The 19,051-nt window shown below is 45.0% G+C and overlaps 4 protein-coding genes across 4 annotated transcripts in view; 2 read left to right on the top strand and 2 right to left on the bottom strand.

The window, feature by feature from the left end:
* LOC144697022 (uncharacterized) overlaps positions 1-8,104 on the bottom strand; it is a 93,673-nt gene extending 85,569 nt beyond the window's left edge. Inside the window, exons 1-2 of the mRNA XM_078568790.1 lie at positions 7,523-8,104; positions 3,761-3,863 (exon numbers count right to left, since the gene is read on the bottom strand). The gene's annotated coding sequence lies outside the window, so the exon portion shown is untranslated. The remainder of the gene's footprint in view (positions 1-3,760; positions 3,864-7,522) is intronic.
* The window catches only part of LOC144697102 (uncharacterized), a 377,962-nt gene that overhangs the window by 204,395 nt on the left and 154,516 nt on the right, over positions 1-19,051 (bottom strand). The gene's annotated exons all lie outside the window — the stretch shown is intronic.
* Positions 1-19,051, top strand: part of LOC144697340 (uncharacterized) — a 316,254-nt gene that overhangs the window by 184,821 nt on the left and 112,382 nt on the right. The window lies entirely within an intron of this gene.
* Positions 12,687-16,199, top strand: LOC144696987 (uncharacterized). The gene is made up of 2 exons (XM_078568729.1): positions 12,687-12,807; positions 13,602-16,199. Exon 2 carries the CDS (start codon positions 13,963-13,965, stop codon positions 15,109-15,111), a length of 1,149 nt encoding a protein of 382 aa, XP_078424855.1. The 5' UTR covers positions 12,687-12,807; positions 13,602-13,962; the 3' UTR covers positions 15,112-16,199.

Genomic DNA, 19,051 nt, shown 5'->3' with positions numbered 1-19,051 from the left:
TCATCTGTAATAATATAATGATTCATAATAAACATGATATGATAGAATCATAGAGTACGGATGGTGGCCATTCAGCCCATTGTGCCTGTACCGTCCCTGAAAACATTACCAATCTGTCCGACTCCCCTGCTCTTTTCCGATTGCCTTCCAAATTTTTCCATATTAATTTAAAATCCAAATCATTTTTGAAAGTTACGACTGAATTTGCTTCTAACAACCATTCAATGACTTCAATCTTCCCAATATTTAATTGGAGGAAATTTTCTGCACATCCACCAAACAGTCTGATAATTTACCAAGAATGGAGAAGTCGAGAGAGGTGGTGGTGAGGTAGAGTTGAGAGCTGTCAGTGTAAATGTGATAAGTGAGTGTTTTCAGATGATGTCATTGTTTGGAGCAGGTTAATGAGAAATAAGAGGAGACCAAGGCTGGATCCTTTGGGGACACCAGAGGGAACTGTGTGAGTGGAAAGGGAAGACATTGCAAGTGATTCTCTGGCGATGGTTAGATAGAGAAGAATGGAACCAGGAGAGAGCAGCCCCACCCAGCTGGATGACGGGGAGAGGCGAATATGCAGAATGATGTGGTCAACTTTGTCAAAGGCTGCAGACAGGTCGAGGACGAGAAGGGCGAGTTTATCTTTGTCACAGTCACATAGGATGTCATTTGTGACTTTGATAAGAGCTGTTTCAGTACTGTGACAGGGGCAGAAACATGACTGGAGGGATTCAGACATGGAGCACTGGGAAAGATGGGCAGGGATTTGGGAGGTGACAACAAGGACTTTGGAGAGGAAAGAGAGGCTGGAGATGGGGCAGTAGTTTGGAAAGACAGTGGGGTCAAGGATTTGTTTTTTGAGAAGGGTATAATGATGGCAGAATTGAAGGAGAGAGGGACAGTACCTGAGAGAGAAAACTGTTAACATAGTCAGTGAACATGGGGAAGTTGAGGGATCAGTAGTTTAGTTGCAGCAGGGTTGTTGAAGGAGGTTGGTTTCATGGACAAGATGAGCTCTGAGAGGGCCTAAGGGGAGATGGGAGAGAAACTACAGAAAGATCTGAGTTCAGGGCTCGTGTAATGGGGAACTTTAGGGAGGGCGAGTGGAAGGGAGGGAAGCAGCAGAGGCAGCTGATCGGATTGTCTCAATCTTAGTGACAAAGGAGCTCCATGAGATCCTCACACCGGTTGCTGGGGGTGAGGATGGAGGCTAGGGGAGAGGGAGAGCACTTCAAAAGGAACAAACTTGTGTTAGAGATATTAAAAAGATTCAACACATCATGTCTTTAACACAAAACTAATTTATTTGACATTTATCCAGAATATTAGCCCCTCTAAGTGGTCTGTAGTTTATTAACATCAGCAGAAACAGATCCCAGTGAACATGGTTCAGTCCTGGATGTGATTAATAGCAAAATCCCACCACTTTAGTTACTTGTGAACTCGCTGGTGTCTCAGCAGGTTGGATGAGGTAGTGAATCCCTTCCCACACTGGGGGCAGGTGAATGGCCTTTCCCCAGTGTGAATTCGTTGGTGTGTCAGCAGGTGGGGTGAATGACTAAATGCCTTCCCACACTGGGGGCATGTGAATGGTCTCTCCCCAGTGTGAATTTGCTGGTGTCTCAGCAGGCTAGATAACTGAGTGAATCCCTTCCCACACTGGGAGCAGGTGAATGGCCTCTCCCCAGTGTGAACTTGCTGGTGTGTTAACAGGCTGTGTGACTCAGTGAATCCCTTCCCACACTCAGAGTAGATGAACAGTCTCTCCCGCGTGTGAACTTGCTGGTGTCTCAGCAGGTGGGATGACTGAGTGAATCCATTCCTACACTGGGGACAGATGAATGGCCTCTCCCCAGTGTGAATTCGCTGGTGTACAGTGAGTTGGGATGATCCCCTGAACCCAGTCCCGCATTGAGAGCACTTAAATGGTCTCTTGTCAGTGTGAACATGTTGATGGGACATCAGCTCCCAGGAACTTTTAAAGCACTTCCTGCAGTCTAGGCATTTAAAAGGTCTCTCTTCACTGTGAACTCGCTGGTGGCTCAGCAGGTTGGATGAAAGAGTAAATCCCTTCCCACAATTTGAGCAAGTGAACGGCCTCTCCCCTATGTGCCGATGCCCTTCCAGCTCAGATGGGAATCTGAATCCCTTCCCACAGTCCTCACATTTCCATGGTTTCTCCCGGATGTGGCTGCGCTTGTGTCTTGACAGGCTAGATGATCGGTTGAAACCTCGTCCACACACAGAACACGTGTACGGTTTCTCTCCACTGTGAACGGTGCTTTTTCCTTCATTGTTCAAAATCAAATGATATTCAGGTTACGATAAATCAGGCGACTGTCAGATTCTGCTGTGATGTTTTGTTTCTGTTTCCCGACTGCAAATCCTCTCTTCTAATCCCCTGTGAAACTGATTTAAAACAGAAAAAAGGGAATGAGAGAGAACCCAAAAAAACACAAATGCAGGTTGTGAAATTGAGCTGAATGAATCTGGTAATTTGTGGGTCCGGCACTAGGAAAAAGTGACCATGAAAACTGCTGGATTGTCATAAAAACCCAGCTGGTTCACTAATGTCCTTCAGGGAATGGAACCTGCCACCTGATCTGGGTTACACAGGACTCTGCCTCCATGGGAGGAAAGAGAGAGGTGGGAGGTGCAGGGGGTGAAGATGTGTTTAATACATCTTCAACTCAACCAGAACTTTGGCAGAATATCCCAAACCCTCAACGTCCCACGACCTAGAAGGACGAAGGTAACAGGTGTCAGTGAAACCATCACCTCCAACTCACACACTGTCCTGACTTGTCTGACACGCAGTACTGGATGAGCAGAAATTTCCTCCATTTAAATGTTGGGAAGATGAAAGCCATGGTTTTCAGTCCCTGCTACAAACTCCACTCCCTAACCGCCAACTCCATCCCTCTTGCAGCTCTCTGAGGCTGAACCAGACAGTTCACAATCTTGTTGTCATATTTCCGCCCAAGCTGAGCTTCTGACTACAAATCACTCAAACGACCCATTTCCACCTCAGTAAAATCACCCAACTGTGTTCCTGCCTCAGTTCATCTGCTGCTGAAACTCATCCATTCCTTTGTTCCCTCTAAACTGAACAATTCGACTGTGCTTCTTGTCGGCCTCCCAGATTCAACTCCATAGAAACTGGAGGTCACGCAAAACTCAGCAGCTCATCTCCTTACTTGCACCAAGTCTTGTTCACCATCATCCCCTGTGCTCCCTGACGGTCGTGGTCGTCTCCAGCCCTTCAGCCTTCCAGGATTATCTGAGATCATCTAATTCTGACCCACCCCTGGCTCCAATTCCTCCCATGCATCCACAATCTCCTCCAGCCTCCTCAGCTGCCTGTTCCACCCCAGTCCGTCTCCACCAGCCGCACTGAGCATGCTCTGAGCACAGCCCGGCTCCCACACCGGTGCTCTGGGTTCCTGTTCTCATGGATAGGGAGCTTTCTGACCCATGAGGCATTCTGGGTAATACTGCCACATTGAGGCCAATCAGCGACAATTTTTTTCAACACCAGCTCTGAAGGGTAATATGGACTCGAAACGTTAACTCTTTGTCTCTCCACAGATGCTGTTAGACCTGCTGAGCTTTTCCAGCAATTTCTGTTTTCGTTTCAGATTTCCAGCATCCGCAGCTTTAGGCAATTTTTTTCCCCCAGTTGGGAAAACGGAAGATCCATGGATGAGGGGGATATTGGACAGGAAATACAATGAGAAGTTCAGACACTTTATTAAATACTCACAGCAGAAGCACATTAATCTGATCGGAGATCACTTCCTCACGAGCAGCCAGCGGTGTGGAACCTCCTGAGATTCTGTTCCCTTTCCCGTCAGTATTTACAGGAGCTGGGACATGGAAAAGAGTCTCAGTAAAGTCAGGGATTTATTTGTTCACTGTTTTACAATGGGTCTGGGCCCACACTAGAAGTTTGTGCAGCCTGTGACTCCCTGGGATTATTAACTCTCCCCCTCCAGACCCTTTGAGCTCTCTATTGTTTCTCAATATCCTCCCGGCCCTGTGACTCCTGAGGTTTATTAACCCTCCCTCTCCAGGCCCTTTGGACTGTCTAATGTTGGACTCTATTGTTTTTCAATGTCCTCCTGGCCTTGTTGTACCTGATCCAATAAAAACCCTCCTTACATCACACAGGGAACCTCTTTAGACATGTTCTGACTTATCACCTCAATCTTATTCTGCTGAATGATCTTATTGACCATTCCCTTTCTCTCAATCAGTCCATCCACCATCTCTTTTCTGGATTTCACTCCTTCTTGTTGTTCCAGGATTTCATCTCTCTGCCTTTTATTTCTTTTACTGAAGATTCCTGTCCATTGCTGCCTCACAGCCTCGTCCTGTTCCCCCATATTCTCGATGTCTAAGTGCTTCCCAGCGGCCGTGCCAGCCATGGCCCCTATTCCAGCCCAGTCACTGATCCCTCTCTTCCCTCCACCCTTTTTACTGGTGTCACTATCACAGGAACGATCGCAGTGTTTTGCAAAACTGCCTTAACGGCGGGGTCTTGGCTACTGGGTGGTCATAGTCCACCCATCTCTCTCTCCCTGCATTCTGACTTCTGAAATCCCCGGATAATTCCCTTATCATCTGAACATCAAGGTGCTTGAAGATGGGATGACATAACCTTGGGGACGTGTGTATTGGGGTTCAGGGCAAATATTACAGGGACTAATTTAAATCTTGTATCATTACATAGGCTTTCTGTGTATGGGTGATGATTAAACCATTTGTGGGACCAATTTCTTATGGCAGGACAGATTGAGCGGGTAGTCAGTGAAGCATATGGGGCCTTGGGCTTCATAAATGGAGGTACTGAGTATAAAAACAAGGGCATTATTTTGGCATTTATAAGGAAGGCAAATGGAATTTTGGCATTTATTGCAAAAGGAATAGAGTATTAAAAATAGGGAAGTGTTGTTGCAACTGTACAAGGCATTGGTGAGACCGCAGTTGGAGTACTGTGCACAGTTTTGGTCCCCTTACTTGAGGAAGGATTTAGTTGCACTGGAGGCGGTTCAGAGGAGGTTCACTAGATTGATTCCAGAGATGCGGGGCTTGTCTTATGAGGAGAGATTGAGCAGTTTAGGCCTATACTCGCTAGAATTTAGAAGGATGAGAGGAGATCTAATTGAGGTATATAAGATGCTAAAGGGGATCGACAAAGTAGACGTGGAGCGGATGTTTCCCCTTGTGGGGCATTCTAGAACGAGAGGCCATAGTTTTAGGCTAAGGGGTGTTAGATTTACATCAGAGATGAGGAGGAATTACTTTTTTCAAAGGGTCGTGAATCTGTGGAATTCACTATTCCAGAGTGCAGTGGATGCCAGGACACTGAATGAATTTAAGGAGGAGATAGATTTTTAATTAGTAATGGGTTGAAAGGTTATGGGGAGAGGGCGGGAAATTGGAGTTGAGGCCGAAATGAGATCAGTCATGATCGTATTGAATGGCTGGGCAGGCTCGAGGGGCTGAATTGCCTACTCCTGCTCCTAGTTCTTATGTTCTTATGTTATAGAGTTTTGGTTAGGTCACATCTAGAATATTGCATCCAGTTCTGGTCCCCAGTCTTTAGGAAGAATGTGAGGGGCCTTGATAAGGTGCAGAGGAGATTTACCAGAATGGTTCCAGGGATGAGGGATTTTAGCTACAAGGTTAGGCTGGAGAAGCTGGGGTTGTTCTCTTTGGAGCAGGGGAGATTGAGGGGAGATTTGATAGCAGTATACAAGATTATGAAAGGTTTAGAATAAGGTGGACAAAGGAAATCCTTTTAAATTAGCTGATGGTATAAGGATACATGTTTTGGGCAAGAGATGCAAGAGGGGATATGAGGAAGAACTTTTTTCACAGCAAGTAGGGTCATGTGATTTGTTCAACCAATGTGTAGCTAGCGTGGGGGAATAAATTCTAGGGGAGGAGTTTCCTTGGAAGTGGTTGTAGGAGGGGCTGGCTGGATACAAGCAGCCACAGAAGCTCTTGTCTAAATAAAGCTTAATTTGTTTGACTAAAAAGCCTCTGAGAGCATGTTTCTACAATAATAACCTGGAACTCAGCCCATGAGGGTGGTGGAAGTGGAGACGATTAATCATTTCAAAAGGAAATTGGATGTTATACTGCCAGGATTTTATCAAGGATTTGACCATGTTAAGTGCATGCTGGACCCTGAGGTCCGGTCATTTATCATTTAACTTCTCCGTCCCACTCCCACTCTGACCTCAGTGTCCTTGGCCTCCTGAACTGTTCTAATCAAGCTCAAAGGGAGCTCGAGGAACAGAAGCTCATCTTTCGATTAGTCACTTTACAACCTTCCAGACTCAGCATCGAGTCCAGCAGTTTCTGCACCAACAGAGAGTTGTCAGGATCGGGAACTCTCTTTCTGAAAAGGTGCTGGAACCTGATTCTATGTTTAGCCTCCGCCCGCTCGTCCTAGATTCCCCAACCAGTGAAAATAGTTCCTCTCTATCTACCCAGTCAGTTCCAATTAATATCCCAAAAACTTTGATCAAATCACCTCTTCATCTTCTAAATTCCCGGGTTTCCGGGATTACAACGCTCATAGTGAGGTGCTGGATTTTGGCATAAGGGATAGGGAGAGGGAAGATATAATTCATGGCTCAGTTCTAAAGAGTGTGCATGGACAGAGGGACCCGGGGTTCATGTGCTTTGATCTCTGATGGTGACAGGATGTATTAAGAGAGACGTTAGCAAAGCTGATTGGATCTTGAGCTACATAAATAGTGATATTGAGAACAAAAACAGGAAGCTATGCTGAATCTTTACAAAGCTCTGGCAAGTTTCCAATTTGAGTGTCTTCTGGTCACCAGATGTTAGGAAGGATGTGCAGGTCCTTGAGAAGGTGCAGAGGAGGTTTACCAGAATGGTTCCTGCAAAGGAGGTTGAGGTGGGATTTGATTGAGGTGCACAAGTTTCTGGCAGGTTTAGATAAGGTGGACAAAGAAAGGCTGTTCCCATCAGCTGATTGTACAAGGACTCGGGGACACATATTTAAGGCTTTGGGTAAAAGGTACAGGAGATGTGATGAAGAATGTTTTCAAACAGTGAGTGGTAATGACCTGGAGTTTACTGCCTACGAAGGGAGGTGGAAATGGACCTGATGAATGATCTCAAAAGGAAATTGGACAGACACTTGAGGGAAATAAACCTGCAAGGATACGGGGATAGAGCAGGGGCAGGGGAATGGGACGACTGGATTGCTCCAGAAAACTGGCATGGACTCAATGGGCTGAATGGCCTCCTCTGTGCCATAATGACACTTTTGTGTAATCTTCTTCTGTAATTTAACCCTTGGAGTTTGGATATCACTCAGGTAAAACTGTGTTACACTCCCTCCAAGGCCATTCTATCCTTCCTGACGTTTGTCCAGAATTGAACACAGTTCTCCAGGTGTGGTCTAACCAGGGTTTGTGTGTCTTGATGTTTTTCCAGCCACATTGATATCTGAAATTTTTTCCCACAAACAGAACAGACAAACCTTCCACATTCAGATGCTGCTGATATTCAGTTTCTGATGAATCGAGTGAATCTGTCAGATCTTGATGTGATGTTTGGTTTGAGTTTCCCGTCTATCAATCCTCCAGTGTCCTGTAAGTTTACAGAAACCATCACTGTCAGTCTAGGACAGAAATTCACAATATTCTCTCCTCTAGGTTTGCCAACTCTGATTGATTGTATTCCTGGAGGTTCCATCACATGACTTGTCCCCATGCTCCAGCCATTAGTCGGCTAACACATCCTTCCTTGTGACACGCTGCCTTCTCAGGCCAACTGAAAAGCAAAATTTCTCGTGACGCAATTGGATGATGATTTGTCCCACTTTCAACATTTTTATAAGGAGAAACGTTCAAAGAAAATTACAAATTAAAACAATCTTTTTAATGCTCTTAAGATATTTCTCCAGGGCTGCACACAGCAGTGTCCTGCAGATTGATCTTCAGCTCCTGGAGACTCCAGTCCAATCCTGGAAGGTTGGCAACCCACTCTGCCTGTCTCTTGATCCAGGATCACGGCGCATGCGCCCTACTATACCGGGCCTGTGAGCGGGAGGCACCCCGCAGCTCATAACAAAAACAGAATTACCGGGAAAAACTCAGCAGGTCTGGCAGCATCGGTGGAGAAGAAATCAGTTAACGTTTCGAGCCTTCACGGCCCTTCGGCAGAACTGAAGCATAGTCTCCTTTCTCCTAACTATGCTTCAGTTCTGCCGAAGGGCCGTGAAGGCTCGAAACGTTAACTGATTTCTTCTCCACCGATGCTGCCAGACCTGCTGAGTTTTTCCAGGTAATTCTGTTTTTGTTTTGGATTTCCAGCATCCGCAGTAGCTTTTAGCTTTTTGTTTTTAACCCCGCAGCTCATAGTCCTTTCGGTGCTAATGCGGGACCGGTAACTTTTTATTCGGGGTTTGAAGCTTCCGCGTGGTATTTATGAAGCCTCCCGCCCATTCCGCTGGCTCTAATCCTCCCCGCTCACCCACCGACTCCATTACTCAACTGCACTCGATTGTTTCTTCCCCGTTCCTTGCAGCGCTACTGACAGCCTACACTGCGCATGCTCTACTCTCTGTCGGGAACTACGCCTGCGCGAGGCGCGCCTGTCGTGTGGATAGGGCACAGTCTTACCCGCAGTGAATGCTGGGTCAGAGCGACGCCATTGAGATCTGACATTTTTAAATAGAACATTGTGATTTGCGATCAGAATTCCGATTACAATTGGAGCCATTTGTCCAAGTTACAAACTTACTAAATCAATTGATACAGCAACTAAAGAGCACGGGTCCCCCACCATAGTTCTGTCCTGGGTGTGATTAACAGCAGAACAAACCCCTACAGTTAGATGTGGACTCACTGGAGTCTCAGCAGGTGGGGTGAACAAATGATTGCTTTTTTCCATAGACATAAGAGTTAAACTATCCCTCGCCAATAAGAATGGACTAGTAGATCAAAAGTGTTGAGTTTCTAAAGTTGGAGTGTTAACCAGGGGGCAAACTGAGTGAATGCCTTTGCACACACAATGTGTCTGATTCTCCTCCCTCAAATGTGAATGTGCTGTTGCGTCAGTAAGTGGGATGACTGAGAAAACCTTTTCCACAATCAGCTTTCAAATTATCTTTGCACGGTGGAGTTTTATCTAAGAATTTCCAGCTCAGGCGGGAATCACAAATCCTTCTGGTGGTTAGTTTCACAATCTTTTTTTAAATTCATTTACGGGATGTGGGCGAAGCTGGCTAGGCCAGCATTTATTGCCCATCCCTAATTGCCCTTGAGAAGGTGGTGGTAAGCTAGCTTCTTGAACCACTGCAGTCCATGTGGTGTAGGTACACCTACAGTGCTGTTAGGGAGGGAGTTCCAGGATTTTGACCCAGTGACAGCGAAGGAATGGCAGTATATTTCCAAGTCAGGATGGTGAGTGACTTGCATGGGAAGTTCCAGGTGGTGGTGTTTCCGAGAGATCTGCTGTCCTTGCCCTTTTAGATGGTAGTGGTCTTGGGTTTAGAAGGTGCTGTCTAAGGAGCCTTGGTGAGTTCTTGCAGTGCATTTTGTAGATGGTACACAGTTCTGCTACTGTGCGTCAGTGGTGGAGGGAGTGAATGTTTGTGGATGGGGTGCCAATCAAGTGGGCTGCTTTGTCCTGGATGGCTTTGAGCTTCTTGAGTGTTGTAGGAGCTGCACCAATCCAGGCAAGTGGAGAGTATTCCATCACACTCCTGACTTGTGTCTTGTAGACGATGGAGTCAGGAGGTGAGTTATTGCCACAGGATTCCTAGCCTCTGACCTGCTCTTGTAGCCACAGTATTTGTATGGCTAATCTTGTTCAGTTCCTGGTCAATGGTAACCCCCAGGATGTTGATAGTGGAGGATTCAGCAATGGTAATGCCATTGAATGTAAAGGGGTGATGGTTAGATTCTCTCTTGGAGATGGTAATTGCCTGGCACTTGTGTGTGCAAATGTTACTTCCCACTTGTCAGTCAAGCTTGGATATTGTCCAGATATTGTCCAGATCTTTCTACATTTGAACATTGACTTCTATCTGAGGAGTCACAAATGGTGCTGAACATTGTGCAGTCATCAGTGAACCTCCCCATTTCTGACTTTGTGATGGAAGGAAGGTCTTTGATGCAGCAACTGAGGTAGTGTCCGAGGCCCAACCAGCAGTGATGTCCTGGAGCTGAGATGACTGACCTCCAACAACCACAACCATCTTCCTTTCTGCTAGGTATGACTCCAACCAGCAGAGAGTTTTCCCTAATTTTCATTGACTCCAGTTTCACTAGGGCTACCTAATACCACACTCGGTCAAATGCGGCCGTGATGTCAACGGCAGTCACTCTCACCTCACCTCGGGAGTTCAGCTCTTTTGTCATTGACTGAACCAAGGCTGTAATGTGGTCAGGAGCTGAGTGGCCCTGGCGGAACCCAAACTGGGCGTCAATGACCAGATTATTGGGACTGGAGACTGATGGGGAGGTAATTAGACAGGTTCGATTTGTCCTGCATTTTGTGTACAGGAAATACCTGGGGAATTTTCCTCATTGCCAGGTGGATGCCAGTGTTATAGCTGTACTGGAACAGCTAGGTTAGGGACGTGGAAAGTTCTGGAGCACAAGTCTTCAGTACTATTGCTGGAATATTGTTTGGGCCCATAGCCTTTGCAGTATCCAGTGTCTTTAGCTCTTTCTTGATGTCACATGGAGTTCATTTCAGCACTCTCCAGTTAAAGAAAAGCAAAATACTGTGGATGCTTCAAATCTTAATTAAAAACTTTTGGAAAATTTTTGGAAATACTCAGCAGATCTGGTAGCATTTGTAAATAGAGAAACAGTTTACATTTCAGGCCCGTGATCTTTCATCAGAACTGGACTGCATCTGTGCACAGATTTAAATATTAATCTTCCGTCTCCATCCACAGATATGCTGAGTATTTCCAATGTTTTCAGTTTTTAATCTCTGGTTTAAAATGTTGCTCTGGAACTGCATATTAAATTTATTAGTGACTAAATGATATTTATTCTCATTCTGTCTGCAATTGAAAACATCTTCCACTTGTCTATCCTGTCAAACCCTTTCATAATCTTAAAGGATCAGATCATCCTTCACTCTCTTTTCCAGAGAAAACATTTACAGCCTGTCCAGTCTTTCTTAATAGGTGTAACCTGCCAGTTCTGGCATCATTCTAGTATTTTTTTTCTTGCATCTTCTCCAGTCCTTTTAGATCTATCTTATAATATGGAGACCTGAGCTAATCTGAGCAGCAAACTCACCATTGTCCCCAAAAGCGCGTATGTTTCAGTACTTTACTCATTTTTCCATGAGATGAAAATAAAATGGGATGGAATAACCAGATCTAATGAGCCAGACTGTAACATTTTGGAGTAATTACAAAGTTGTCTCTTCTCCTTACAGTGAACCGGTGGCTGTTTTACTCTTAATCTGTCAATTATGACATTAAGAATAACGTGTCAGAGAAAGACAAGATTTCAGTGCTGTGACACTAGGCCAGAATAAAGTTCAGTTAATATGATTGCCGAGCAGTGATCGGGAGCACTTGCAAATTATTCTCTGTCTTGAATATATTCCAGATGCAAATCCATGAAAGTTTAGATACTGGGGAATCAATGGATTTGGGGATAGGAAGGAAAAGTGGAGTTAAGGAGGAAGATCATTTAATGGTGCAGAGGCTCAAGTGGCCATATGTTCTCCTGCTGCTCCTATTTCTGGTCTTCTTATGAATATCATTTTGAATCATTTCCGTGCGAGCACAGCAGATGCTGCACCCACCCTTTCACCTCCTCCCTTCCTACATTCCAGGCCCTCAACACGCTTTCCAGGTGGCACAGTGATTTCCTTGTACTTGTTGCAATTTAGCATCGTGTTTCACTACTCATGATGCCGTCTCTCCTACACTGAGGAGATTAAATCAGATTGGGTGACTGCTTTGTGGAACATCACCATTCAGTTTGCAAACGTGATACTGAGCTTCTGATCATTTACTATTTTAGTTCTCTGCCTCACTTCAGTTCTGACCTCTCTGTCCTCAGCCTCCTGCACTGTTCCAATGAATCTCAAAGGAAAACTCGAGGAATCATCATTGATTAGACAGTTTGCAACCTTCTGGACTCAATATTCTTTTCAACAATTTCAGATCATAACCACCAATCCTATTTTTTTCAGACAGTAGATGCTTGTAATTGTTCTGCTGTTAGCATTCATACCTCTTCTGGACCTGTCTTTTGTCTCTTCACTTGTCCCATTAGTTTATTTACTTTTTTCCTTATCACCCAGTGTTGCCTTGCATCATCCGCTTTGTCATTCAATCACTCCAGCCTTCCATCCTATCCTCTCCCCTTCTCATTTCCCTGACTCCGTACATGCTGGAAAACAACTAAATCTCTAAATTCTTCCAGCTTGGATAAAAATTTAGCGGCCTGAAACATTTACTCTGTTTCCCTCTCCGTAGACACACCATCTCTAGCTCTAATTTCCCAAGAGGCCAAGAATCAGCAAGTCAGGCTGAGTCTGTGGCCGCTCTCAGCGTTTGTAACCGTCACAACGCCCGGGTGATTGACGGCAGCTCCGGACCAATAGGAAGAGGGGGCGGGACTGGAAGACCGAGAGGGACTAGCTGGTTCTCCAACCAATCGGAATGAAGGAAGGGTGCCACCTGATCATACTTCCGGCTGGCGCCCTGCGCGCAGGCGCAGTGTCGTTGTGACTGAAGTCTGGGGCTTGCGGGAGCTGAAGGAGGAAGGATGGGATGAAAAGGTGAGAAACAGCGAAACTGAGGAGAGGAATGGTGCCGGAGGATGGACTGGATGCTTCATAAACACTAGGTGTCGGTCTCTGGACCCGAATGAGAAGCTGCCGGACCCGCGTTTGCACCAAATCGAGCAAAGCTGCCGACCTCTTCCGGTCACAGGCCCGGGTTAACGGCCGCCATCTTTCTAGGTCAATGAGCAGCAGGGCGCATGCGCGGTCATCTCTGTCCCTGTAAGCAGGAGGAGAGAATATTGTGCATTTCTACCCTGGACTGACAGGGATGGATTTTGGAATCTCCTTTTACAGGGGGTTAGAAGGGGAGGATTTACACACAGCAAACTCAACCCGAGAGAAATGTTTGTCTCTTCTCAATTTCTATCCTGGATTGACAGTGATTCATTTTGTAAACCAAAACAAATACATCTGTTATGAAAGATTGAACAGGTTGGAGCTATCTTTTTCCTTTAGAAAAGGGAAGAGTTAGCAGTGAGCTGATAGAGATCTTTACAATGATCAATGGGTTGGACGCGGTAGATATGGAGAGAATGTTTCCACTTGAAATTTCTTGACTCAGAGAGTGGTTACAGTGTGAAACCCAGGAAACCATTGAGATAATTTTGAAAGGAAACTAGATGAGTATGTGAGGGAAATGGGAATAGAAAGATAAGCTGAAAAAATGAGATGAGGTGCATGGAATGGGAGGAGAAACATGTGGTGTATAAAAACCAGCCGAGTAGTTGGACAGGATGGCCTTTGTTTTTTGAATATTCTGAGTCTTTCAATGTAAATTCCTTTTACAGGGTATTCAGAGGGTTGGATTTGCAGATGGGAAATTCAGACCAAACATCATGTCAAGATCTGATAGAGTCACTCGATTTATCAGAACCTGAATATCATTGGACTTTGAATGTGGAAGGAGAAATGTTTGTTTGTTCTGACTGTAAGGAAAGATTTCAAACAACATTGTGACTGAATAGCACTGAGACATACACACATGAGTGAGAGTATTCCAGTGCACTGATTGGAAAGAGTTTTAACCAGCAACACAGCTTGAAAAAAAAGTGTACCATTCACAGCAGGGAGGGACTGTACACATGTTCTGTGTGTGGATGACGCTTCAACTGATTGTCAAATGTGGAGAGAAACAAGGACACCCACACCATGGAGAAACCGTGGAAATGTGGGGACTGTGGGAAGGGATTCAATTACCCATCTGAGTTGGAAACTCATCGACGTATTCACACTGGGGAGAGGCCGTTCACCTGCTCTGTGTGTGGGAAGGGATTCACTCAGTCATCCAGCCTCTACACACACCAGCATGTTCATACTGGTAAGAGGCCATTCACCTGCCTTGAATGTGGGAAGGGATTTAATGCATTATCAACCCTCCGGACTCACCAGCAAGTTCATTCTGACCAAAGACCATTCAAATGTTCTGACTGTCAGAAGAGCTTTAAAAGCAGAAAGGATCTACTGATACACCAATGCTCTCACACTGGGGAGAGACCATTCACCTGCGCAGTGTGTGGGAAGAGATTCACTCAATCATCCCACCTCCTGACACACAAACTTGTTCATACAGATAAGAGACCTTTTAACTGTTCTGACTGCGAGAAGAGCTTTAAAAGTAAAAAGGATTTACAGAACCACCAACGCACTCTGACTGGGGAGAGGCCATTCACCTGCTCCGTGTGTGGGAAGGGATTCACTTGTTCATCCCACCTTCTGAAACACCAATTTGTTCACACTGATCAGAGACCGTTCCATTGTTCTCACTGTGAGAAAAAATTTAAAAGCAAAAGGGATCTTCTGAAACATCAACACACTCACACTGGGGAGAGGCCGTTCACCTGCTCTACCTGTGGGAAGGGATTCACTCGGTTAGCCCACCTGGTGAGACACCATCGAGTTCACACTGGGGAGAGGCTGTTCACCTGCCCTGAGTGTGGGCAGGAATTCATTGATTCATCTGACCTTCTGATACACCAGCGAGTTCACACTGGGGAGAGACCGTACACTTGCCCCTTGTGTGGGAACAGATTCACTCAGTCATCCCATCTCACTACACACCAACTTGTTCACACTGATCAGAGACCTTTTAAATGTTCTGACTGTGAGAAGAGCTTTAAAAGTAAAAGGAATCTGCTGACACACCAGCACGTTCACACTGGGGAGAGACCGTTCACCTGCTCCATGTGTGGGAAGGGATTCGCTCAGTCAAAGAACCTGCTGAGACACCAGCAAGTTCACATGCGACTGCAGGGGATGGATTCTGCTGTTATTGCTGCTTTTAACCTCATCCAGAACTGAATCATGTCTGGACGCCTGTTTCAAAGGGGTTCCACAGTTTTGTGGTTTATATCAATGATATAGACTTAAATGTAGGGGCAATGATTAAGAAATTTGCAGATGATACAAAAGCTGCTGGTTTGTTTAACAATGAGGAAGGAAGCCATGGACTGCAGAATGACATTAATGGACTGGTCAGATGGGCAGGAAAATGGCAAATGGAATTCAATCTGGAGCAGTGTGCGATAATGAATTTGGGAGGGCAACAAGACAAAAAAAGGGTTAATGCTGAGAAGTGTAGAGGAACAGAGGGACCTTGGGGTGCATATCCACAGATCCCTGAATGTGGATGGACAGGTAGTTCAGGTGGTCAAGAAAGCATTTGGGACACTTTCCTTTCTTGTCCAGCGCCTAGAATATAAAAGCAAGGAGATTATGTTAGAGTTGTATGAAACACTAGTTAGAGCACAGTTAAAGTACTGAGTATAGTTTTGGTCACCACATTAAACAACTAAAAAGTAAGACTAGATACATTAATTAGCATAAAACTGAAGTCAATTTGATAATTTATCTTATAATTACAGTCAGTGTTTCATTCATCAAATCTAGGGGATAAATATGAATCTAACTAAAGGAATTTTAACAGTGAAGAAGTCTTAATTTTTCAGTAAATTAAACTCTGAGGTGTTTAGATAATAAGAGTTAAAAAAACATTTCAGTTAACTCCCTATAAAAATAAGGTGACTTCAGCACAATGGAAGAAGCTGATTAGTGAGTAGCCGCTGAAACTTTATTTATTTTAATTGTAAGTTTATTTTTCTTAAGTCAGTTAATAATTAGATAACTAGATATGGCACAACATCCCAGTCCCATGGACTGCACATCCAGTTCTATTTGGGAAAACCAGGACACTTCTCGTATCCTAGACAATCAGAACTGCAGGAAGTGTCATCAGCTGGAACAGCAGGATGCAAAGAGGAATGATCAAAAGGTGTTTTAGTGACTGGAAAACTGTTTCCAGTTGGGTTCTGGATGGCTCAGGACAAGGTTTGTGCTTTTTGTGGTATATATCAATGATTTAGCCATTAGCATAGGGAGCATGATTAAGACACTTCCAGCCTTCTTGTTGACAGTGAGGAAGAAAGCTGTAGGTTGCAGGAAGATATCAATAGATTGATCAGGTGGGCAGATATGTAGCAAATGGAAATCAATCTGGAGAAGCGTGAGATAATAAATACATTTGAGGAGGGCAAACACGGCAAAGGGAAAGAATATGATAGTGAGAAGTGTAGAGGAACAGACGTCATGAGGACTCGAAACGTCAACTCTTTTCTTCTCTGCTGATGCTTCCAGACCTGCTGAGTTTTTCCGGGTAATTCTGTTTTTGTTTTGGATTTCCAGCATCCGCAGTAGTTTTTTGTTTTTATCTCTATATAAATAATGTGGCTGTGAGAGAATGTCAGAGGCTAGGAATTCAGTGATGAGTAACTCACCTCCTGACTCCCCAAAGCCTGTCCACTGTCTACAAGGCACAAGTCAGGAGTGCTATGGAATACTCCCCGCTTGCCTGGATGAGTGCAGCTCCCAGAACACCCAAGAAGCTTAACGCCGCTGAGGACAAAGCAGTCCCCACAAACATTCACTCCCTCCACCACCAACGCACAGTAGCAGCAGTGTGTACCATCTACAAGATGCACTGCAGGAATTCAGCAAGGGTCCTTTGACAGCACCTTTCAAACCCATTACCACTACCATCTAGAAGGACAAGGGCAGCAGATAGATGGGAACACCGCCATCTGGAAGTTCTCATCCAATCCATTCACCATCCTGACTTGGAAATATATCGGCCGTTCCTTCACTGTCACTGGGTCAAAATCCTTGAACTCCCTTCCTAACAGCACTGTGGGTGTACCTACACCACATAGACTGCAGCGGTTCAAGAAGGCAGCTCACCACCCCCTTCTCAAGGACAATTAGGGATGGGCAATAAATGCTGACCCAGCTAGTGAAGCCCATATCCCGTGAATGATAAAGAAAATGTCTTCTGTGAGGACAAAAAGGCCAAGTACAGTGGTTGATGCTGTTCCTTGGTGTTTTGGGGGGTTTGCCGCACAGTGAAGATTATGTCTGTGGTGCTTCTCAATGGGGGAAAACCGCACTGTGACTCTGGAATGAGCTCTTGGGCCACTAAGAGAAGGTGATTGAGGAGATTCCTTGCAATGATCTTCCCAGTGGCAGGCAGCAGAGAGTCTCCTCTGTAATTACCGCATTCGGACTTGTCTCCCTTCTTGAATATCTTCACAACCAGAGTGTCCCAGAGATCCCCTGACATGCATCTTTCTTCCCAGATCAGGAATATGAGGTTATGGAACTATGCCAGGAGCGTAACACCGCCGTGTTTCAGAATTTCAGCAGAAATTCCATCTGCTCCAGAGGCTGTGTTATTTCTCAGCTGTTGAATGGCTTTTTCACTTTCGCTGTGCATCGTGGTAGCACCGAGACTGAGCCAGACAGAGTATTGAGGAATGGAGTTGAATAGTAGGACCCTAGGAATTATAGAGGATGAGAGGGACCTTGGTGTCCATGTCCATAGATCCTTGAAGGCAGCAGGACTAGTGTATAAGGTGGTTAAGAAGGCATGGGGGATACTTGCCTTTATCAGCCGAGGCATTGAATGCAAAAGCACGGAGGTTATGTTGGAGCTGTATAAAATGTTAGTTAGGCCACAGCTGGAGTACTGTGTGCATCTCTGGTCGCCACACAATAGGAAGGATGTGATTGCACTGGAGAGGGTGCAGAGGAGATTCACCAAGATGTTGCCTGGGCTGGAGCATTTCAGCTATGACGAGAGACTAGATAGCTGAGGTTGTTTTCCTTAGAGCAGAGAAGGCTGATTGAGGTGCACAAAATTATGAGGTGGGTAGATAGGAAGAAACCTTTCCCCTTAGTGGAGGGGCCAATAACCAGTGGGTATAGATTTTAGGTAAGGGGCAGGAGGTTTAGAGGGGATTTGAGGATTTTTTTTTCACACAGAGGGTGTGGAGTATCTGGAACTCTGTCTGAGGGGGTGGTAGAGGCGGAAACCCTCACAACAATTAAGAAGTATTTAGATGACCACTTGAAACGCCACAGCATACAAGACTATGGGCCAAGTGCTGGAAAATGGAATTAGAGTAGATAGGGGCTTGATGGCTGGCATGGACATGATGGGCCGAAGGGCCTCTTTCTGTGCTGTAAAACACTAAGACTCTATGAAGTATAAATTGTTGTTCCTTTTACATTTGGCACTCTTGCGAATTGTCCTGTTGAATACAAGATGAAAAGCTTCGACATGTGGTCTTTCTTCAGAAATATTTAAGTTCTGTACTGCCGAATGACTGTTTGCATTTCAATTATATTCTTTGTCATTGTAACCTGTCTTAGCATTCTCTCCATCAAGCAAACCAGGAGGAAAGTAGATGCTGTGATTATCTCAGAATGTTGTTTTGTATTTTACACTATCTCCCACTGGGGATGATCACCCAGCATGACAATGGAATGTCAGGATGTATTATAGCTTTTAGCTTTTTGTTCAATGTTATTGTTTGTTGTTTCCTATGTCCCAAATGTTATTTAATGTTGATTTAAGGTTCAGAGAAAACAGTGGAATTGCATGAACAAAACCACTCATAGTCACTGGAGGATAATGTTTACTTGAGTTCCTCTAACGTTGTGGTCCTTACAGACACTGATACTTTATCCTCAGTATGAGGCAGTCTGCTCTTGTCCACCTGATGGGACAGGAAGTATTCCTGTGTGAGTGTGTGAATGTGGTTCTCTGTGTATGAGAATGCGGTTGTGTGTTCATGGGTGTCTGAGAGTGTGTGTGCTGCTTCTCATTAGCTGTAACACAAACCTTCCTCTGTCTGAGCAGACGATGTTGGTTCTCTGAGAATCTCATTGAGTGATCTGAATGGTACCG

Source organism: Cetorhinus maximus, chromosome 23 (assembly GCF_964194155.1).
Source record: "Cetorhinus maximus chromosome 23, sCetMax3.hap1.1, whole genome shotgun sequence".
In the NCBI taxonomy this organism is placed as follows: Eukaryota; Metazoa; Chordata; class Chondrichthyes; order Lamniformes; family Cetorhinidae; genus Cetorhinus; species Cetorhinus maximus.
The sequence above is the reverse complement of the archived record's forward strand: the minus strand, read 5'-3'. Positions and strand labels throughout refer to the sequence as shown.